This window comes from Haemaphysalis longicornis, unplaced genomic scaffold (genome assembly GCF_048455015.1).
Source record: "Haemaphysalis longicornis isolate Haplotype H1 unplaced genomic scaffold, Haemaphysalis longicornis Haplotype H1 scaffold_7, whole genome shotgun sequence".
In the NCBI taxonomy this organism is placed as follows: domain Eukaryota; kingdom Metazoa; phylum Arthropoda; class Arachnida; order Ixodida; family Ixodidae; genus Haemaphysalis; species Haemaphysalis longicornis.
In genome coordinates, this window is record NW_027526422.1 from 43,324,977 (window position 1) to 43,348,185 (window position 23,209).

General features: G+C 45.5%; 1 protein-coding gene across 2 annotated transcripts; it reads left to right on the top strand.

Annotated features, from left to right (window-relative positions):
* Positions 1-59: 59 nt before the first annotated feature.
* On the top strand, positions 60-20,396 carry LOC144145396 (putative phospholipase B-like 2). 2 transcript variants are annotated; one of them, XM_077676985.1, is made up of 12 exons: positions 60-471; positions 5,003-5,236; positions 5,852-6,098; positions 8,440-8,537; positions 11,124-11,353; positions 13,266-13,357; positions 13,500-13,660; positions 17,183-17,275; positions 17,367-17,438; positions 18,034-18,186; positions 18,891-19,050; positions 20,160-20,396. In XM_077676985.1, exons 2-12 carry the CDS (start codon positions 5,022-5,024, stop codon positions 20,334-20,336), a joined length of 1,698 nt encoding a protein of 565 aa, XP_077533111.1. In that variant the 5' UTR covers positions 60-471; positions 5,003-5,021; the 3' UTR covers positions 20,337-20,396. The 2 variants fall into 2 exon arrangements, with proteins under 2 accessions (XP_077533111.1, XP_077533110.1); XM_077676984.1 differs by having other exon boundaries at positions 62-471; positions 4,986-5,236.
* Positions 20,397-23,209: the final 2,813 nt, after the last annotated feature.

Sequence of the window (23,209 nt, forward strand, 5' to 3'; positions counted from 1 at the left end):
CTACGGCATGCACAAGCTGCCTCCTGTGGCGTATATTTCACATAGTGTCTCACATAGGTCCTTGTCCGCAAGCAGCCAGCTAGAGCCTTCAGAAAAAAAGCACTTCCTTTAGTGTTATCGTAAAAGCCTTTTCAGTTCTGTCGTTTTCATGCTCGCTGGGTGCTATTGACTCCTCTTCGTTTGCACACTTGCCTACATCGCCACAACACGTAAGCACGTGCCGGAAAAAGCTTCGGGCGTCTAGTTTTCTGAAATGTAATATTGGTATGGTCTGCCATGAAGGACGCGCACGAATCGGCTGACGTCGGCATCAAGTGGATCGACGCACTTCTCCAACCGCCCGGATATTCACCGACCCTCCCTCCGGCGTCTAGCGCTCGAGGACCGATAGGAAACAGCTGCCGATAAGACATCGAGTTTCCCGAGAGTGAAGACGACGCCTGCTTTTGCATCCGCCTCTGCGCAGCACTGGTAAGCCGCCTTCGAATGTCTTCACTCAAGTCTAAATGCCTAGCCAGTGTAATAATGCCCTTGTAACTTGAAAGCTTTGCATCCGAACGCTTATCTTTGGTGTGAAAGAACTAGTGTCCAGTTAACTTCTTAGCGCTAAAATGGGAAAGTGCTTCTATTTTAATGTTAGCAGCTTTATGGTGAGCACTCACCTGCTACGCGTAAGAAGCTTAAAGAAAAAGAAAAATGTCGTAACTGCACCATGCCACGTACAAAACGCACGCGAAGTTGCCTAACAAAGCTTTTTTAAAGATTGGCACTGCTCAATGTTAAGAAGTTTTTGTTGGTCTCGAGAAAAAAAGCGCGCTGAAATCGACGTTCAAACTTGACAACAAGAATTCAACACAGGGCAAACAAAAATTAAACCCCCAGTTTGAAGATCAAGTGTATACACTTTCGATTACCTCACTTTTGAAAGCAAAGGCACGGAAAACAACCCACACTGATTTCGAGGATATGTGCACGGCAAATATGAAAGATTTTGATTGGGGAAATTTTCGTCAGCAGCACAAGACGAACGTTTTTTTTATCTTCTAAAACGTCTACTTTTTGTTTAGTGCTCCCGTCGATATAGCAAGCAGCCCTTCCTAAAGCAAATGGTGGTTGCTCTGGCATATTTCTGTTGTTATCTACGAGTGTCACACCACAACTATCGTGTTCCCGGGCCCAAAAAGTGGGAAAATATAACGCAATATTCAGATGTAGAACTCCCCTAAGCTCTACAGTGAAAACATGGATTGATTGTAGGGTTTAACGCATGGACGCAACGCAGGCGATGAGACGTGCCGTAGTGGAGGGCTCCGGATTAATTTTGACCACCTGTGAATCTTTAACGTGCGCCGAAATCTCGTACACACGTGCAATTTTGCTTTTCGCCTCCACCCGAAAAGCGTCCGCCGTGACCGGGAATCGAACCCGCGTCCTCGTGCTCAGCAGCACATACAGTCAAAACATGACTTGTCACAAGAAGCCTCCTTCAAACCATACCACACAAAAGGCAGCTCTTTCTGCGCATAATTTCGTGGCATGGTAAATTGCTTAAATATTTTTTCAGAAAACAAGGCTGTTAAGTTTTGCAGCTTACATACTTTTACAACGTGTTTTTTACAAAGGTGTACAGAAAAGCTCGGAAGCGCCTTCAGAGTTTTTTCGCCTGTGCAGTGCGACACTGATTATCTAGTTTAGGCGACAGATTAACAGAGTGCTTACAGTTTCGGGCACTTGACACAGCGATGCTCGGTTTTTAGCCCGAAAACCAGGGCGTGCAGTGGTGCGAAGTAACACAAATGAGCTGACAAAGACCGTTAGAAAGCGCTGTGTTTGGGTGTTAGGTTAAAATGCTCGGTGCAGACTGCTGCCGCAACTGTCCTAATAACTTTAAAGAATGACGTCAGTTCACGTCTTAGCCAACTGAACTGTTAGACACGCCGTTTTTTTACGTCCGTAGCTCACGATACGGCTTTCGCGTCGGTGGTCTCAACATGGCACAACGCTTTTGCGTGTCATGCGAAACGATAGCGAGGTCAATGCTTGCATGGTTTAAAGAAGGGACTTAGGAGGTGATAAGCCCTCCACCCCCCCCCCCCCCCCCCCAAAAAAAAAACGAAGCCCTTTCGTCTAACAACAAAGATGGTTGAAACGCGAAGCTTTCTTTCATCGCAAACCGGGTTGAACCAAAGTCCAGTCTTGTGAGGGATTCCTTCTTTATCGTCCGAGTTTGAACTGTGATGATGATGGTGACCTTGAAGTGTTTGTCACGTACCCATTTGGGGGCATTGGCCACGGATAAAGCGTTGCCTCTGCGCACTCGCTTGAGATGTCTTTGTGGAAACCCATTGTGTTAGCTGGATTTCCTGCAGAGCGTTTTGGGCGTAACGATCAGGATTTGGGACTTTGAAGACATTGACTTTCGACCAGAGAAAGCTTTGCGTTTAACTATCTTTCCCTTCCTCCGCGGTCATCATCATCATCAGAGAAAGCTGGCTTTCCTGCAGTGCATTTTGGCGTTGACGGTCGCGAAGAGTGAGGCAAAGAGAGGTTCGCTTTAAAAAAGGACCCTGTATAGCACCGTGTTTTCTGAACTTCCGAACTTCTATCGTAGCGTAGTGGGCCTAATGTGGCACACAGGGCAACAGTTCTCCCAACGCAAACTGTTAACGTCGTATTTTCATTTTGCTGTCTGTTCGACCTATAGACTGCCCATCGAGACTGATAACTTGTCATGGGTGTTTCTGGATGTCGGACTAAGTGACAGCGGTGATAGCCTGAGCTATTGTCTTTCGATAAAAGCTTATCTCTTATCAATGGGACAGGCGCTATCGGTAGGTAAATTTCCCTGCAGCCAGCGAAGGAGGCCAATGCGCCTCAAACTTACATTGAAAACCTGGAACAGTGTGAATTTTCCGGCGAGCCATTATTTGGTATCACAATGGTATGACAGGCTGGGGCACTGTGCTCTCTTTGGCGACACCTCGCGTGCTTATGCCCAATTCACCAGCTACCCGTTGGTGAGTCACCAATCTCACAGTGCCGTTTTCCGTATAGCCTTCATGTTAGTGACATACCCATACATAGATAACTTAGCGTTGCGTTATAAAATGAATTACTTTATCCTAGCAAGGAGGCAAAGAGACCTTGTTGTGGGATATGGGAGCAAGGGTATAGGGGAAGATCATTCAAACCTAGCTTGTTCACGGCGGCTGTAACATTCACTTGAGCACGTCGAGTTTGGTTACGCCTGTAGGGGTGCCACACGCACGCTGTTAGAAATAGCGATTTAAAACATTTAACTTTTGGTTTGGAGTACTACAGCTGCAGCTGGACTGTGGCGCATATCAGTGGAGGGCAGCATAACAATTAGACGTGGTGAAGTTCCGCAACATAAAAAAATACAAACGCCCCTTCGTGTAACGACAAAGACGGTGGAAATGCAACGCTCTTGAGGCGTGGACTTTAATCGTTGGCGGTTTGGACTTTGATCGTGGCGCTTCAACCATATCTCACGTCACCCAAAATCATCATCATCATTGTCGGAGAAAGTTGGCTTTCCTGCAGTGCATTTTCCCGTACGGTCGCCATCAATGAGGCAAAGAAAGCTTTGCTTTAATAAAAACCTTGCTCGCAAGGAAGTTTCATAATGTAGCTGTCATACGAAATACAGCTGAATTTCGATAAACAGGAGTCGTTTTGTGGAATTGTATCTTAAACGGAACATGTCTCAGTTGTGTTTTCGCGTTTACGAAACGTAAATGAATCTCGATGAAGGAAACGAAGGATTTTGATATTCTAATAAAAGAAACACGGGAACCGGTAGGGATGTTCCAACAAGCAGACTAGGTGTTGAAAAAACGACAATTTTGTTTTGTCCAAGAGAACATTTGAGAGGCCTTTTGGTGAAACCTAGAGCCAGTAGATGACACCAGTAAACAGTGGCTGCAACATTTTAAATAGTCGAAACACGATACTTTTTTCACCATTTAGGGATTTGCCATGGTACAACTACATATAGCTTTGAATGTATTGCATAAAAAAGGTAGGATATTGTTGTTTCGGTTTTCAGTAACTGTATCCGGGATGTTTGACGACTGAGACAAAAGGAATACTTTGAAACTTAATTAGGACCTGCATTGCCACATCTCCCAAAGTAACCACCCCGTTTGCTAGACGTAATGTCAAAGCGCGGACAAATCGAATCGAATGCCGGTTCTCCTCATTCGACCCGGACGATTTGTCTTAGTCAAATAAGGACTTTGGTTCACAAATGGCGGCACTGTTGTATCGTTTTTGTCGTAATTACTGTGTTTTTTCTCAATAATTATGCTGCAATACCTAGCCCATACACCCACCTTCATGACCTCAAAAATTGGTCCTCCATATTTTTACGGTACAGCTGCACGGCTGTTAATTTCAAAGACGTTAGTTGGACCTTAGCGTTATCCCAGCAACGGCAAGAAAATTAAAACCCCTTTTTCAAGAGAAAAATGGCTAAAACGCGAAGCTTTCTTTCATGCAACCTGAGTCAAAGTAAAAGTCCGAAATCCAAACTACTTCGACCGTGTCGGCATGGGGCACTTGGATAGACGTCGGCTTGGTAACGCGACGTTCGATTCCGACCACGGGAAACGTTTTTTTTAAGCACTTGATATTTCTTTGCTGAAACCCGTTGTGTAAGCTGGCTTTCCTGCAGTGCGTTTTAGGCGTAATGATTTGGATTTGAGACTTTGACTTTAGACTTCGAAGACATTGGCTTTCGACGAGAGAGAGCTTCCCGTTTCAACCATATTTCACTTCATCCACAACAATCGTCATCGAGTGAGAAAGCTGGCTTTTCTGTAGTACGTTTTAGTGTGGCCAGTCGCCATTGTGAGGCAAAGAAAGCTGCGCTTTAAAATTACGATGTAGACAATCCTGCGCCGTAGCGTACAGTTACTTCATTTTTCTTATGTGTTTTTTGCTCGTTTTTTCTTCACAAAAACGGGAGCACTCCACATAGAACAAAGCGCTGGCACGTCATGGAACATCACCGCGCCCTGGCTGCGCTGCTGCTCCTGGGACTCTCATTGAGTAGGGGAGCTGCTGAGTGCCATAGAGCTTATGCTACGTTAGAGCCTGGAAGCAGTCGACTCGTCATCACGGATGGGACGCCACCTTCGGCAGATTTTTCCAATCCTACAGGTCTTATACCAGTCGCCTGGGCTAGCTTTCAAGACGACATTCAAAATACCGGGTAAGTTGAGCAAAAGAATTCTAATAGGTGGTTGAATTCAATGTGCTCTACACGTCGCTCGAAATAAGCCTGAAGCCTCCGCCTTATCAAGTTGCGGCGACAAAAATTTCCACTGCATCAAATGTTATCGCCGAAGAAGGGTATCTGAACTATAATACGATGTTATTTTATGTTATGAATCTTATTTCAGTGCTCGGACAAAGTAACTTCAATCGTATCCTAATATCTGCAAACTGGTGTTGGGTTTCGAATGATGTGTAAACCATTTGTAGCAAATTTAGGTTTACCAGACGGCACAAAGCTCCGCGATTCGAGCTAAAGCAAAACGTTAACATATTGAGTGAGAAATCTTACCACTCGAATGGCTAGCAGCGCAAAGTGTACAGAAATTTGGAATGTCTGGCTGCGTGCCGTTAGTTGGTATGGTATCGGGATGTCACTTTAGCGCTCTTGAAATCTTATAAATCGCAAAGGGCAGATATATTGCTCGGGATTAGATGTTTAATTAGCTTTACCGTCCTTACAGTACGGGGCCATTTTGTTAAATCTTATCGGTTGATCAGGGACAATGGCACATTGTAGCTTGTTTCTCTTGCCGTTTTTCTTTCTGTCCAGATGGGGTTACTTGGAGATCGAATCAAATTTTAACGTAACGGATGACGTTCAAGCCTATGCAGCGGGCGCACTCGAAGCGCACCTGACGCGGCAGCTGATGGAGAATCAGTGGGAAAACATGTTCGCCCACTACTGCGACAACCAGACAGAGTTCTGCGCAAAGCTCAACGGATTCCTGCAGAAGAATCTCGACTACTCGCGACATCAAGAGGCCCAGTTGAGGAACACAGATCCATATTGGAACATGGTAAGATAAGTGTATACGTCGAGCGATCCTATAAATGAAAAGAAAACGATAGACGTTTTCACTGCGCTGAAACCGAAATGTCATGCCAAAGCGCATTGACTGCATTATGCTAGGTATTTCTAGACCATTTTTTGGCAGGTGGCGAATTTAATGCTTTGCATTCGCGATGCCGTTGTGGACTTGTTTAATTGTGCACACGCAGTCAACTGTTTTGTAAGTAGGCTCTGCTGCAAGTCGCACTGTCAGGAAGCACACTTACAAAAATTCTTCACTTTTGTACCCAAATGTATTGCTGAAAAGCTTTTAAAGATGGTAGTCCTTCTTGGACAACTTAAACGCAGAAATTTTAGTCTCTGTGTATGTCTGTCTCTCTCTCTGTCTGTCCGTCTGTCTGTGACTCATTCAGCCACCCAGGCAACGTGAAAGGAAAGCTGCGGAATATATTTTATACTAACTGCCAAATCTAAACGTCTAAGTACCGTGTCAGTGGTCATACTTTTCAATATTGTTGAGCAAGAAAAAAAAAACAATACACGAGTATAAGTCAGCAAATCAATACTTAAGTGATATTTGCAGTGTTCGTTTGTTAAAAAATTCATGGATGCTTGGTTTTTGCGGTAGCAAATGAAATACTACATCAACGGCAGAAAACCGTCGCCTACTGTTGCCAGCGCGACCTCCTGGCGGCATTTAAGAAATCAAACGGCAGTAACAACGAAAGGTTCCACTAGATGGGAACCCCGTTCCCCTTATAACGCTCCTGGAGTAGGGCAACGGGGTTCTGTAGACGTTGTAGTAGGGTGCCTCAATTCACGCGCGTCTCCGCCGTACGGCAGCGCTGGCCCCATGACCCCCGACTTAGAGCAGTAGAACGCGGTAAATTTAAATTGACTTGAGCAAACCTCTAGAGTGTTATCTTGGGGGAGACTAGGCGGGAGAGGATCAGCATGAAAGGTGAGCGGGAAAAAGAAAGGAGGACTTTATTTAGCAGCGGCGCCAGTCGACTATGGTCTTTCGACGACATTTGCAACGAAAGGAGCAGATACGCGACCATATTTTTAGGAGTTATCTGAGCAGTCTGATCAACACGAGGGCCGAACCAACAGAAATATTAAACACAAATATATAAAACTGTATGTACTATTCAGATTTTAGCGGCGCATGATGGGGAAAAAAATGCGGTTTCTTTTAGAGGGCAACAGAGGGGAGCACAAACATGCGGAGCCCAGCCTCTTTATCAGCTCGGCTTCAATTATTTCTCGCGTGATGCGGTCGGCAGATTTCTTGAAAACAATCCCTTTGTCAAAAAGAGGAATCCTAAATTTTCAATATGTTTCTTTAACCTATTGGTCAAGCATCGATCTTTCCGTCTGCCTGACGTATTGTCGCTCACAACTAAGGAAATTTTTGTAGATAGCACCCAATGTTTAATGGGCCGAAGAAGTTATCTAGAAAATTATCCTGAGTCCGGAGAGACAGAGCATCGGGCAGACCGGCACAGCAAATCGCGTAGTTTATTCGTGCGAAACGCTTCGGAAACTGTCTGAAAAGTACAGTTTATGATTACTTTGTTTACTGAAAAATTAGACGCACAGATGTGTTGAAACTCCAAGTGTAAAAATGACAGGAATGACAGTTATTAGCTCTCTATTACGATATAAACAGCAGAAAAATGGCTGTACATTGTGTTTAGCGACCTTTTCATTGAAGCTTAGAACTACTAGTAAAAAGCCAAAGCAAAATGGAGAGACGAGCTAGTTGGTGAACAATTTCCATGAGTGAAACTTAAGCGCAAAAATTTACAGGGACGAGAAAGGGAACGGCACAGGCGCCTGTGCCGTTCCCTTTCTCGTCCCTGTAAATTTTTGCGCTTAAGTTTCACTCATGGAAATAAAAAGCCAAAGTAAACCAGAAAAAATATCCTAGTCTAGACTTTGCCATAGTCTTAATAACTGCGGTTTTAGCAGTCAAATTAAGAATTGTGGAAGACATGCTAAAAGTTCCTAGGCGTGTGTAGTTCTACGGGTTCGAACATTCCGCATATCGATATTTCCAGCTATGTAGCTTGGTCCTCGGCTTTCTAATGCAGCAATCTTGGCCCACTACAGCTATGTACTTTTAACACCACGCCCAATGAAACAAAAAATTCAGAGGTAATGGCAATGAATTTTAGTTTTCGGTAATAATATATTTCGCAATGACTCTTATTGCAATGCGGAATCATTATCATTTACAACAAATTTAGCATAACTGTCATTGCAGTGTTTTGTGTTACCGTAGAATATATACATTCACGCGGAGCAGTATTTCATGATTACAGTTACCCTCTTCGTTCTATCAGGTTCATCTACAGATGCGGCAACTTCTTGGACTGAGCGACGCATTCGAGAACGCCACCCTAGATACCTCCCACGACCTTGTCAATATTACGAGGGCATTGTAAGTACATTTAATATAGGAAGAACGTTTTTCTTATCGAAAGTAAATCAGGAATAGTTTGAAACCATCAGCGGTTAGAGTGTTACTGGCGATGGCCATTTTGAATGCGTTGTCGTGTATACCATTACAAATGTATAGACGATTTTTTTTCTTTATTTCGCTTATCGTATTGTTCACCTTCTTACAAATCGACGACGTACTCTCTAAGAAATCACCGCAGATGGGCATCCCCACAACGCCCCCAAAACGACCAATGAGCGTGACCAAATACGCGAATTTGACGAATGATGAGGATTATTATGCGATTAGAGTTAAAAATAGAACTATCGCTGGATCAAAAGCGCACATGCACGCCTTCCGCTGTCGTCCCAGCGATGGTTCTGTCATCCCAGCGATGGCAACACTTCTTTCAACTTTTTTTGAAATCTTAAATGCTTGCAGAACGTAGTCACCCAACACACCCAGTACTTAGATTAGGTGGTCGCAAAGTACAGCCGGTAAAACGCTTGTCTATAACAGCGATTTCAGCTTCAACCAGCTACATCCGAAAACTGCCGAAACATACTCGTTCCAAACATGTCGGAGGCAAAAGCGAAGGGCTAAGACTTCAGAATTCCGCAGTAGTTTTATTCAAATCCCGCTCCGGCGGGGCAGGATAGGGCTGAGAGTACGAACGCTGTGTTATAGACAAGCCTTTTAGCGGCTGTACTTCAGCCAAACATTAGTGCTCTATGCCCATCAGATAACTTAGAAACTCGCTCAAAAGATTTTTCTTTCGTTCCCTGTCTTGGGGCTCTTCGACAGCTAGAATTACGTCACTAAGGCCATGTAGCGTCCCTTGGCCGGTTTTCCTTCAGTTGCAGCAATGAATGCTTTTCGATAGCAACTTAAAACAAAAGCTGCAAAAACAAAGCAGAAATGGAGGGCGTATCTGGTGCGACGTGCAAATCACGCAGTGCGGCTCCGTGCTGGCGATAACTGTAGCTTTCTCAGTGGTTCCAGACGCGAAGGAAAGAGTGAAAGCGCTTATCAAGAAAGTGTTCCAGGGTCCCTTTAACTGTAATCGCATGCTGAACCTCGCCATTCTCCAAATTCGCACATTTCGTCACGCTGATTTCTCGTTCTGGGGCGTTGAGCACAAGGTGATGCACAGCTGCGGTGATTTCTTAGAGTGTATTCGATCTACGAAGTCAATCAAGGTTTCGCCTGTCATGAGTGCGAGCTCGCGCAAACGCTGTTCAACGCACAGTTTCCGGTCTGCGATGAATCCGAATACCTCTGCAAAGCTACTTTTGTAATGCGACCACATGCGACTGCTGACTTTGTGGGTCCGATTCTACAAGTTTACAACTCCCGTCAAGTAAAAAATGGCGTTGTTGAGCTTGATATTGTTGTCCCTGTTGTTATGACTGTTCATCATTTTGCAGGAATTGAGTCATACTCAATTCATACTCAATTTGCATACTCAATTCAGTCATACTCAATTTGCAGGAATTGAGCCGCTCAATTAAGCTGGACGGATCACGTTGGCAGGCCGCACCGAGCAGATTATAGGTATCACAGGAAGCGTAGGTTCCTGATCGTTGGATTGATACCTTATCGACGCAGTGTGCGACTCAGTAGTTCCAGGGCAAAGGAGCCCCCGGGGATCCTGACCCCCACCAAAACTATATGATTTTATTCTTCGATAAGAATGTATGGGTGGGTAACTTAAGTTGAGCTTCGAGCCGCGCTTGACAAAAACAATTGACACGGATGGCAGTATTTTATGATATGGAACAAGCTTCGTGGTGCCGCTGGCTTTGGTTGCGCCGTCACATCGCAGAGCCTGCATGGTATGCTGAAACTGATGGTGATTATGGCTTCACGGCGAGCACCAACCCCCCGCCCCCTTTCCCGGAAATGAGCTGGCTTACTCTTCCTTCTTGGAAAGCCACTGTATGTCCTTGTCACTGGCTACAGTCCTCATTACGACAGACGGACGGATGGACGGACGGGAGACAGACAGACAGACAGACAGACAGACAGACAGACAGACAGACAGACAGACAGACAGACAGACAGACGGACGGACGGATGGACGGACGGACCGACGGACGGACGGACGGATGGATAAATGGATTGAGGGCGTGTTGAACATGGTCTAGGTTGTCCCACTCGTGATTAACCTGCAGAAGCTTTGGGGTTCAAGCGACGCTTAATAAGGTTATCATTGTCCAGGAAATTTGCCACAAAGTGTAGCCAGAGGTGTATATGTGCAGTGCAATTGCACTGCATGTTGCAGTATCTCTATTCTGATTAATGCGGACTCCTGGGCAGGTTGGTTTTGCATTGCTGGCGATTAAACCGCAAAAAAATGCCTCTTCGTCCCTTACGTTATTTTTTGCGCTTTACTCGTCAGCAATCTGTATTCTGTTGACGACTTAGTGCAAGCGAGTTTTCATCGGCCGCGCGAGCGCCGACTTTTATCACGATTATAAGGCCTTTTTTTGCATTTAGGTTGAACTGAAATGAACTGTAATTTTCTACTGCCAGCTCCTAAATCTTCCTCGTACGCTTATTCTCCCAATCGACGTTCTTTTCCAGCATGTTCAGCCTGGTGGGTGATTTTCTTGATCTCGAGCCCGCCCTCAGGCGAACATCGGACCAGCGCTCTCTCAGCCAAACACCTGCCTGCTCCGCGCTTGTGAAAATCGTGGGAGAGAACGACGACATTTACATAGCTCACGACGCCTGGTTTCTGTACCGCAGCATGCTGAGGATTCAGAAGAAATACGTCTTTCCGTGGCACTACAAACCTTCCGTGACGGGTCCAGGTGCGTCCAAAAATTAGGTTATAAGTAGAGCTGCACTAGCCACTAAAAAAGAGAGAGAAGGCTCTTTATTGAAAAAGCAGAGAGTTTTGCCGGCGTTTGCAAACGCCTACATGCTTCTCTGCTAGGGGTCGAGGATGTAGGGAAAGCGAGCCCTAGAAAGATGTGGGCCGAAAAAAAAAAAAACACTCGTGTGGCTTTACGTGCTTGACAAACTATTTTTCAGATCGCGTTACAGGATTCACAATTTTAAAATGTGACCAATGTTCTCCAATTAAGAAAACAAACTTTTTAGAGCCTGACGCTGCTTTGAGGGCAAGCCCATGGTCCAAAAATAGTCTTCGCAGTTACAGGCCCTTGATGTAAGCGTTCAATATCTTAAAAAAAAATACGGGATCTTGGTGCGAAGTAGGCCACACATTTAAAAAAAATAAGTAAAAGTTTTGCAGTATGCCAATGGCACGGTGTGTATATCAAGACGTCACCTAAAACTGGCGCAACTTTAAACTTTCCACGACACTAGTCAGAAATATTCAAATATAATAGTGCCTAGCGCACATACAGACATGGCGTTGATTTTTAGAATTTATTTATATCCATTAAAAAGTGCATTTAAGCCCTCAGGGGCTGATTTGATATTTTGGCTAGTGAGATCGATGCAGATTATAAAGGATTCTGGCATATTAGATCAAAGCTCCCAGGCTAAGCCCTGCTGCACAACGCATTATCAAGTCGAGATTCTGCGACTCCTTCAGTTGTATCAGCGCATCGTTTGGCTAGTACTCGTAAGCTAACGTGAAGGCGTGATTGCAAGTAGTCTTCAAGCACACGAATAGAAGCTGACACAAAATGGCTTTAGAAATATAGGGTGGTTTTCTCGCTCCCGGCTTTGATGTGGTCATATAGCATAAGGCACCTCAGATTTGCTGATGGCGTTGCCTTGCTAAGTAACTCGGGGGACGAATTGCAAAGCATGCTTTCCGCACTGGGCGAACAGAGTAGAACCGTGGGCCTGAAAATTAATATGCAGAAAACTAAAGTAATGATCAATAACCTCGGGACAGCACAGCGTTTTGAGATAGGTGGTGAGGCAGTGGAAGTGGTAAGCGAATATATCTACTTAGGCCAAGTTGTGACCCCTGATCCCAACCATGCGGCAAAGATAATTAGAAGGATAAGAATGGCGGGGGGGGGGGGGGGCAGAGTGCATTCGGCAGGCATTCTCAGATAATCAATGGCAGCCTACCATTGTCCCTCAAGAAGAAAGCGTATGACAGCTGCATCTTACCGGTACTCCCCTACAGCGCAGAAACTGTGAGTCTAGCTAAGAGCGAGAAATGGAACGGAAGATGATAGGTGGAACATTAAGGCACAAGAAGAGAGCGGAGTGGGCCAGGGAACAAACGCGTGTGAAGGACATATTAGTAGAAATTAAGAAGAAGAAATGGACGTGGGCAGGGCATGTAATGCGAAGGCAAGATAACCATTGGTCGTTAAGGGTAACAGTGGATCCCTAGAGAAGGCAAGCGTAGCAGGGGGCTGCAGGAAGTTAGATGGGCAGATGAGGTCAAGAAGTTTGCTGGGATAAATTGGTCACAGCACAGGACCGGGGTAATTGTAGATGAATGGGAGAGGCCTTTGCCCTGCTGTGGGCGTAGACAGGCTGATGATGATGACGATCGCCGTAGGACCCTCAACCGGATATGGGTACGTGAGCAACCACTAATATGAGCCACCTCGCTATCATCTCTGAATCGTCTGGAACCTTTCGTATGTCTGATGCGGGCACCGATGATTTAAACGGTGACATACAGGCATATCTTACAACGTGGAGAAAAGCGTGGTGGGCATCGCGTAACCTGTGCGATGTATGCACGCTTACCGATACATACATGATTTCCCCCTTGTTTTCCAGACGGTGTAATTCCTGGTCAAACGATAACCATGTCATCATATGCTGGGAAACTGGTTTCCTTGGACGACTTCTATTTGACCTCCACGGGACTGGTAAGAATGACCCGGAGTTTGGTGACGCCGCAGGAACGGCTGAACTGCGCAAACGAAAGTCCGCGTAATTATTAACGACAAGAAGTCGACACGGATGTTGAGGTCGGTTGACAGGAGTTTCGACTACGCGTAACTTGCGCAGGTCATCACCGAGACGTCGATAGAAAACAGCAATCCTGATCTGTATCTGCTGCTGAGACCAGACGCTGCGCCCTTTACATGGGTTCGTGCAATGGTTGCAAACCGCCTGGCCACGACGGGTTCCGAGTGGGTGACCATATTTGGGCAGAAAAATAGCGGAACGTAAGTACTGTGAGCACATGACGTTTCACCTGGCAATTAGAGCTATAACACGAGAAGGCTGATAACGATCACTTTTTTAGTTATGCCATCAGAACTGAAAAATGTGAGAAGGCATTTTAGGCTTATATGGCCCCGATTGTATGACCAACGTCCGGCCATCCTTCATTGTAATCTATCATGATTTTGGTTACCGCGTTAGCCGTTAGTGCCGGGAATGCTGCATTCTTAAAGGGACACTGAAGTGATATGTAAACATTGCGGGATTACTAGCGCAAATTGTAGTCCGGAGTCCCCAGGCCATGTTTCGACCACTCTAGGCGCGTTTACGCGATTTTATTTAGTAGAAAAACTAATTCGAAAATGCTGTCCTCCTCTGTTTACGCTCGCCCATTTTCTGTGGGTTTTCGTGTGACGTCAGGAGGGGATGAGCTGGCAATTGGCTGCGCCACGGCTGCGCTACTGCACGGCTCCCCGGCCGACAGAGTCAGTCGGCCCAGCGTTTCGTCCGCCGGCCGCCGACGGGTCGTCGCAATTCGTTCGCTCAGTTGAAACCAGGACACGTTTGTGAATGGAAGAATGTGCCTTTCTTTACTTGGTTAGTTTGTACACTGTATCTAGCTCCAAGTCAAGGTCGCTTCACACAAGTGCTGCACAAGCGCACATGCGACGCTTCGCTGACTGGTACGCCAGTAGGAAAATATAAGGCCTCTTGAAGGCGGGAGAAGAGTCAGCGAAGTCAATATAGGTAGTAAGGAAATAAAATCAACTGATATTTTTACCGTACAGCGTAAAACTAGGGCGCGGGAAGCACTTTTTTGCGCTGGGCGAACAAGCACAGCGGTCAGCAGCATGACTACGCATCTGCGAACGCTTTTCCGTCTACGAAATGCAATTGCCAGACGTGAGCTACTGTGGAAACTCGGGCGACGCTTACTGCACGAGCGCAGTACAACAAATAGTCACCTAAGCTGCTTGAAATGCCAAAACTAAATAAAAGTGTAAACCGGTTGTACAATATATACCCTATATTAGCCATTCCTTCGCGTCCCGCTCCGTGGCTTAGTTGTCTGAGGCCCTAGGTATGTCACCGCAAGTGTTTTGCAAGACACGAGTTCAAATTCCCCGCGGGTACGGGCTTTTTTTTTTTTTTTGTAAGTTAACTTTTTTGTTTTCCGCCGATGTTTTCTATATTGAGTTCACCTTTTTTTTGGGCCGCAACGTTCATGGCTACACGAACTAGTTCACAAAACGCGCGCAGGCTGGCACTGGCGCTCTAGCGAGTTCTCGTACGTGCTGTTGCCATAAGCACCGACTGCTTGCAGGCAGTGGGCACAGCAGGGCACAGGCCAGAATGAACAGACCCTTGGCCTGGTGCGAACACGCTTTTTACGATACAGGCATGAGGGAGGCAAGCTCCAAATATGGGGGAAAAGCGCATGACATTTGGGCGTCTGCGGGTACGCGGAGGGCGTTCATGCACTGCGTAGGTCTCGGCTAGTGAATGCTACGACTACAAGCCGTCCTGGGAGGCTTATCTTGTGCATTTTACAGCCGACAACATGGCAGAAGCGCGGTACGATAATTTACTGAGATATTGAGAATGCCCATCCAACAACGCCATTGGTTATGTTTTACAAAACCGAAACCGAAACCGAAACTTGTGTGATTGCTAATCTTGGGCATCGTCCAATCACGGCGCCCCTCCTCTCAACGTCACAGCCTTAGTTGGTGCGGCCGCCACAAACCGCGCATGGTAGTTTTTCTTCTTTCGCGCTTTGTAAAATAATTACCGATTTGTCAACCGGATAAACGATGAAAAGTGTGCTAATTTGAGCCAGTCTACGCAGTGCAAGCAAAAACGGGAGCTTGACAAATTCACTTCAGTGTCCCTTTAATACAGGGTGTTCGCATAAAAGTTGATGTGCATTGATAAAAGTTGACAAAAGACTTATAATATAGCTAATCAAATAAATAATTCAGAGAGTGAGGTCTTCGTCAACAAATAGAGGAGTCAATTGATCAGTCGTTCTCCCGATGACTTAACTTTAAAAGCCTCACCTCATTCCCGAATCCGCCTTCCGAAACTCAAAACTTGCGCGAAAGTTTTGCCATCCCGCTTTTTAGCTTTTGCGTATAGTGCTTACAGCTTTTTTATATGAAGTATTCTTTGCCTACTAAGGCAGGATTCAAAGACGGGACTGGTTGGTTGCTTTTCTGGACTCCAACAACAAGTGCGTTCTAAAACAGCACACCACGCGGAGCGCACGCACGCACGCAAGCGGGCGCGTGCGACGCACATACGAGTTCTCAAGCACTCGCACTTTCAAGCACATTGTCAGAGAGAGGGAGAGGCAACGACCCGAATTTTTCCAAAGGCAGAGGATATGTTCCGCATGGCTATCTAATCATTGGAGAACAAAACTGCAAGTACTTTTTTGGTGCACAGTCTTTTGGCGGTCGCTACTGTGGTTTGACGACGGAGACGGCTTTGTAACCGAGGGAGCGAAGAAAGAAAGAGAAAAACAGAGAGAAATATGGCCAAAGTTTGATGGGGAGGGCGGCACGCGCTTGTATGTCGTCGTAACTTTCAGTGTCTCACTTCAGTCATCTTCGTCACTTCAGTTTCAGAGGAGCATTCTCCCCATCAAACTTTCGCCAGACGCTGCTCCTCCGTTCGTGGCTCATCCGAGCCACGTTTCATTTGCGCGGGAGGTTCAAACACGATTTGCAACAACATGATCGCCAGCCGCGGCGATGCACTGCGATATAACGGCCGAGTAGCGTGCGCCGCCGTGCGTTCGTTGATCACGCGGCCACTTCCTGAGACTCAGCAGATATGCGCCATTACCGGCAGACAGCAGTTCGTGCTGCGCATCAGTTTCGCATTAAAGAGCATAGTAATCATCGGTGTGCGCCACGACCTAGAATAAAGCAGTTCGCGTTGCACACAAATTTCGCATTAGGGAGTATAGTAAACGTCAGTGTTTTTTTTTTTGTCTTCTGAGAGTAGCAGCAACTGGACAACAGCGGTGGCAGTCTTCTAAATAGATTCTCCCTAAGCATTTGTTTACATTTACGCACTGAATTCACAGTGTCTGCCTCTGAGTTTCCTTGTGACGTAAACAATACAATTACAGTAATTGTATGCGAATTGCGGATTGCGGAGTAATGCGGATTGTGAACAAAAGAGCCGCAGCGCTCTCGAAACGTATACCCCATGCTGCTGGAGTGCACGGGGCTCGCGGAGGAGAGAAGAACCCATCTTCCACCGAACATCAAGACCCTTCAGGAGTGGGCATCACGTCATCTGGGCCGGCCGCATTTAAAGGAGACTGTCATGTTGCTGTGGACTTTCACATGTACGCGAGAGGACGTAGACGCTCTCACCTCCTTTACCGCCTGCGCCGTCCCCGACTAGACCTCGAGTCACCCCTTGTAAATAACAGATTATAATAATAACAATAATGTTTTACTTGGTCAGTGACCTGTTTTTAATAGTTTGTAATATCCGTGTTTCCGCAGCTACAACAACCAGTGGATGGTTCTTGATTACAAGCTGTTCACCCCTGGATCACCGATTGTGAACGACACACTCTGGATCCTGGAACAAATGCCGTAAGCTCAAACCCTGAAGATGTCTCGTTGGGAATGTATACTTGTTGTTAGAATCCATTCACAGTCTGCGTGTTTACGGCGTTTTCTGCAGTGGAATAACGAGGCAAAAGGACGTTAGCGACGTTCTTCGAAAGAACGAGTACTGGCCCAGCTACAACGTTGCGTAAGTTACTTTTGCAGTTATCCTTGGAATCGCCGTGTGCGAGCAGCAGACTTTTGCAATGATACAAGGACTAATTTTCAAAGGAAGGTTTGGTTGTTATTACGCAACTGCTTGGCTGCTCTGAGTAGATGTATCAACTGAAACAGTCATTGTCGCTTCTTGTATGATTTGCGCGGCGTGTTCACCCTGTTGTTGCGAAAGAGACAGGTAGAAATTATAATTATCTTCGCCTCAGTTAGTGTAACGGTCGTAATGCTGTTAAAACTGCACAGTAAATTGACATTAAACATGCTGACATGAATACAAAGTATGCACTCGTCTCCGAGAGGCAACATATCACCGAACGGATGGCAGTTTGAAGCTCGAATAGCTTCGTTCTGCATTGCCATTTGGAGTGCGCAGTTGGAATCCCTGATGTTAGCGCAATTCCTCCCAAAATTAACGTGAGAGGTTTTGAGCACCCATAAAATTTTCCGCATTTTTTCAAAGGGAAACTGTTTTTTGGTCTTTGCTGCCGCCATTTTGTTTACAGGGGATCGGGAGGCCATGAGGGTATGTGATGTAGGGTATGAAAAAGATCAATTTCGTTTTGCAGTTACTTCGAGGACATCTTCAACATTAGCTGCCAGCCGGAGCTCGTGGAAAAGTACGGAGACTATTACAGCTACGAGAGAGCGCCCCGCGCAAATATATTTAGGAGAGACCACGTCAAGGTTCACGACATGGACTCTATGATGGCGCTCATGAGGTATGCACGGATCTTGAAGTATGTTGCTTTCTTTTCAGTTATTTAACCCGGTATTTCTGTAAACTCTACGTAAAATCTAAGTTGCCATGCCATTATGGATGGATGAAGGGCTTAATGCCCCCTCTGATGGCTGCGCTAGACTCTATCCAATTATAGTATTACGTGTAGTACTTATCCCCTCTTCCCTGGTGTAAAGGAGGGAGGAGGTGTTTTTCTTGACAGATGCTTTGAAACTTCTCGTGAAGACGTTGTGGGCAGTGCGTAGTTTTCTACGCTCTTAATCTGGTTAAACAAAAGTAGCATCTGCAAACACGATATGAAATGAAACGCACATTTATTTGGATGGGGCGCGTTTCTGTAAGCCGATAGTAGGAACACGGTTCCCTCTTTCGATCTGTTTTGTTCAGCTCTGTAGAAGATGGAAGACGAAAATATTAAGCGAGTAATCTCTGTTATCCCGCTTGCCTGTTGACGTCATTAGTGACGTCCGATGTGCCCCAGATCGATCGCGCTACATTCGCACGAAACTCGGGGTGACGCCAAGGTGCGGTTCACACTCCGAGCAAATTCTCTCACATTTTACACATAATTTCAAAGGAGTGTGCAAGGACGTGGACAACTTCTTTGTGTGCGAAGTGACTAAACGTAGTGCACCACTGGTGCGTACTATACTTACGTTGTCTTGTATCGTAACTTTTTTTAAGGTATAACGACTACACCCACGATCCTCTGTCTCGCTGCAACTGCACGCCGCCATACAACGCCGTGTACGCCATATCATCGCGGTACGATTTGCTTGATCCACACGGCAAGTACGACGTGCCCAACATGTACCCCAGATCTGTCGGGGGCATTGATATGAAGGTAAGTTGCTCTTAAACGCGGCATCGCCCATGAGTCAAGTGCAGGGACGGTATGTTTGCATAGAGCAGAGGTTCATCGTAATGCGAAAGCTAACAACATTTATGATTTAACATGAGGGCTGTACGTTCCTCGCGCAATAGCGTTAGAGTTGTTGGCACACGCAGGACTGGAGGGCATTTCGTTTTAACGAAAGACAGGGCGAAAGGAAAACGGTATAAACCTCACTTTGCCGTTAAATGATAGCTTTTGGGTAGTACGCTTTCTCTTCTCGTCATTGTGCGGCTTTAACCCGTACGATGCATGCCGATTGGTTTTGATATACAGACCAATCGAATGGCCTATGACAGACATCAGTGGCTTACATTTTACAGTTCCTAGCAAGATTTACAGCATTAGTAAACACACTCCCGTTTTCGCAGAATTACCAGGATATAAATGGCGTCAAATAGTCTTTGGTTGCTTTAAATTGGACTCGGAAAATGATGTACATTACATAAGGTGGCTGTGCTTCTTCAGTAAACATTGCAGCTGTTTTCTACTGTATAGTATTGGTGATGTTTCTAATATTTTTACAGATTTGACCAGCCCTGTACGCAACCGATACTAATGATTTTACATGTATACCCGCTATGTCCCAACCTCATAAATGATGTTACGAGGCTTGCAGATATACAAAACGAATCTCCCGTTTGTGTGATCAGCTCGTTGTTACAGGTGCAGGTTCTCAGGGAAAAAAATTACCAAGGACAGCTGGAATCCATTTGGCAATTACGCGTGATATAATTAACGTTCATTGTTCTGTACCTTCACTCATTCAGTAAAGCAGTGTTCAAGGTCTATACACAAGGCGGTGTTTTTTCATGAAATTGTTATTTGATTTCTTAATACATCTAGTGAAGTATTTAAAGACATTCAACTGCCGCGAGTGTCAAGCGGAATAACTTTCAACGTGCTACGCCACGGACATTTTTTTTAGTGCGTGCTTCATGCGTGCTCAATGTCTTTCAAAAATAGAATTGATGGATTCGAAGCTGCGTCATTATATTGCGGGATGATGGCTTGCCATTTCACGGAACCCCAAAACTACGGCACATTATTTTATTGCACAGTTGACCAACTACACGCTGTTCAAGTCGCTGGAGTTCATCGGAATCAGCGGGCCAACCTGGGGGACGCAGCCCGTCTTCGAGTGGAGCACGAGTGGATTCAAAGACAGCCACGTCGGACACCCTGACAAGTGGCAGTTCGGACCGGTTCACCACCAATGGGGATCCTGTTCCGCTTAGCGCCAACCATTAGAAAAAAAAAATAGACAAACGACAAAAATAAATACCCAAATACCCGCGTCACTGACACTATCAGATAAATTCATCGCTTTCAATTACTTCCTTCCTTAATTCACAGAGAACCATAAACGAATGAACGAGACACTGCGCATTAACTTCTTTTTACATCACATTCTTTCTTCTCATTGCCACCACATTAGTTTGGCGTAGCAAGCTTGTCACCTTAGCTCGGCCAACATCCCACGACTTCATTAAAGCTCTCTCTCCGTGTTATCATGTCCACGTTTTTTTTTTTCAGCTCTGCTTCTCGGAGGCATCTTGACATTTTTGTAGACGCTGAACACGCAGTCGTCTTCAAGGTTGAGCCCTCCGTTGTTAATACCTGCAGTCTTTATAGTGTTATCCCCAACAGATCTGTACACATCTTCGCCGTAACAGATATCGTTATTTTCGTAGTTCTGCTTCATTTCAACTGTATTCATTTCTTTTTCATGAATTCAAACCCCTTCTCCTCTGTAATGCTTCGGCGGCGAGTGTACCTGTAAATAAAAGAATAAAATAAATACAAGCAATACATAGATTGCAGTATACAACAACTGATGAAAGCGCGGACTCGAGGAGAGCGAACGCTACATTAATGCAGGGTAGTATTCAGTGACACTTCGTGGCCCGAAAGCATTGTATTTCGTTTCCCCGTGCTCGGAGCTTCGGAAATTAGATATTACAGATGTTTAAACCCCCTTATTTCAGCACACGCACATTCGGTAATGTTTGGAACATTGCGCGGAACACCCGCACTGAAAGGTTTCACGATATCACAACTATTTTTAAATGCAACTCTGGGGGGCGAAAACTTTATGATTGAAGAGTGCTCGCATTTTTATAACAGGCAAGAAAAGAGTCGGCTTTGTGTTTTTTCTTTTTCCGGCGACACTCGGTGTACAGAGGCCCTCGCCCACCATCATCACGATAGAGGTGCTCACCAACAATTTATATTTTTAACTAGTACTGTTGCTTTTTATCATGTTTTAAAGCATCAAAGGTCGCAGCAACGTTAGTACAAAACTCCCCACTATCTAGTGACCAAGATTGCATTTGATCTATCGCTATTCGAGAAAGCAGCATCGCTTTCGTTGTTTTCGCGCCTTTGATAAAAACCATTGCGGCCAAGTATCGCCCAGGTAAGTGGCGCCGTCTAGCCGAAGCAGCATGAACCTACATTACGAGCTCTTGGAAACCTAACAAGGGGGCGCTGCGCTTACGGGACTCGGCGTCGACGATTCCATGGCGCGAATTTTGTTTTCGTGGAAGCAGTCTACTATTCGCCCCGAGCGCGAACACAGTCGGCCCCTGGCGGCGGCGGGACGAACCGCTCCTAGTGTGGATGGCGCTCTCGCGTCGTCTGCTTTTTCACGTTGCGTGTGGCGCAAGACGCGCGCTGCACCCGACAAAACAACCAATATGTGTGCTCGTTTGGCAGTAAGCAATGACATAGTTACCTCTGCTTGCGCATTTCTTCTAGAAACGCAATAATCAGCGGCCGTTGCGGGTTAATGCGCTGGTTTAATTCCACGAAACATCTTCGCCCTGGTCACCGCTTGAGTGTGAAACGTGTTATAAACATTGCTTTCACACATTGCACTTTTCTCATTGTTGAGTGCAGTCGTCTGCCGTTTCGGGAACGTCGAAGGGTGCTTTTTGAAGGTGGCGTGGAGATAATTTAAAGGATAAAAGTTTAGTACGCGAAACGTGTAAGAAGCGACAAGACCTGTGCATACGCGGGCAAATTCCACACTCTTGTAAAATTGTGCTGTGTCCTTATAGAAAGTAGTACGCGAAATGTGTAAGAAGCGACAAGACCTGTGCATACGCGGGCAAATTCCACACCCTTGTAAAATTGTGCTGTGTCCTTATAGAAAGTAGAAACAAACAAAAACATTTACACTGCACACGACCCGTGCGCTATCGCCCATACATTACCGGACACGTATTTTACACCCGCAAGCGCCTGTGTGATCGTGTCCTTCCCGTACCTTTTCTAAAATACCATTTTTGGACAGTCGTTGTTTATACTGAGGAGAAGGAACAAACATTTATTCAACTGTATCGAGTTGCTAATTTTACGTATTATTTAAATTACGTTTCTATGGATGCGCAAAGAGTATTTAGGGGGATTCTTCGGTAAAATTAAGCAGTTGTGAGTTTGCGTCTGTCATGTGGCATTTCGTGTGTCATGTTCATAGATATCATTTTCAAATCCGACATGAATCACCTTTTCCAGACACGTGTCTCACTCAGCATAACCAAATGCCTAATATGGTCATTAAGGTGGACCTAAGTTTAAAGAAAGAGGAGAAAACGCGTAATATATTGCACGTTGTTGCCCACATGTGGGAGGGGTGTGTGCCATGACTCGCTGTTTTTTTTTTTAATTTTTCCCACAATGCTTGCTTTCAATACAATTTTGAAAAAGGCGAGCCACAATTCCTGGATAATCCCGGACCAAATGGGGGTTAATCAGTTTTAAAAATACGTACTGCTTTTTCACCGCTACAGAACACGACGCCTAGGTAGTTTCGATTGTAAGTAATACTGATAACCATAGTTTGGCTTTTCGCGTTGCATGCGTTCTCTTCTCGCTGCTCTTGCAATGTTGGCAGGACCCGCCCCCCCTCTTCCCGAAGAAAAACTAAATGCACAGAATTTAATTTTTTAACCAATCCTCAAGAATTATAATGGCAAGACAAAGGCGATATTCAGTTTACAAAACAAAGTAGTTACCGGGAACCCGTTGCGCTGATTCGCAACGAGAAATAAAAAGGAAATGTTTTACTACATCTGCAACAACACAACTTCATTTATTGCCATTAAAG

What these genes read in the sequence shown, in the direction of transcription:
- LOC144145396 (XM_077676985.1), top strand. Translation starts at nt 5,022, where the DNA reads ATGGAACATCACCGCGCCCTGGCTGCGCTGCTGCTCCTGGGACTCTCA. An exon ending in ATTTGACCTCCACGGGACTG is followed by an intron (nt 13,358 to 13,499) that starts GTAAGAATGACC and finishes TAACTTGCGCAG; the next exon opens with GTCATCACCGAGACGTCGAT. An exon ending in GGGCAGAAAAATAGCGGAAC is followed by an intron (nt 13,661 to 17,182) that starts GTAAGTACTGTG and finishes GTGTTTCCGCAG; the next exon opens with CTACAACAACCAGTGGATGG.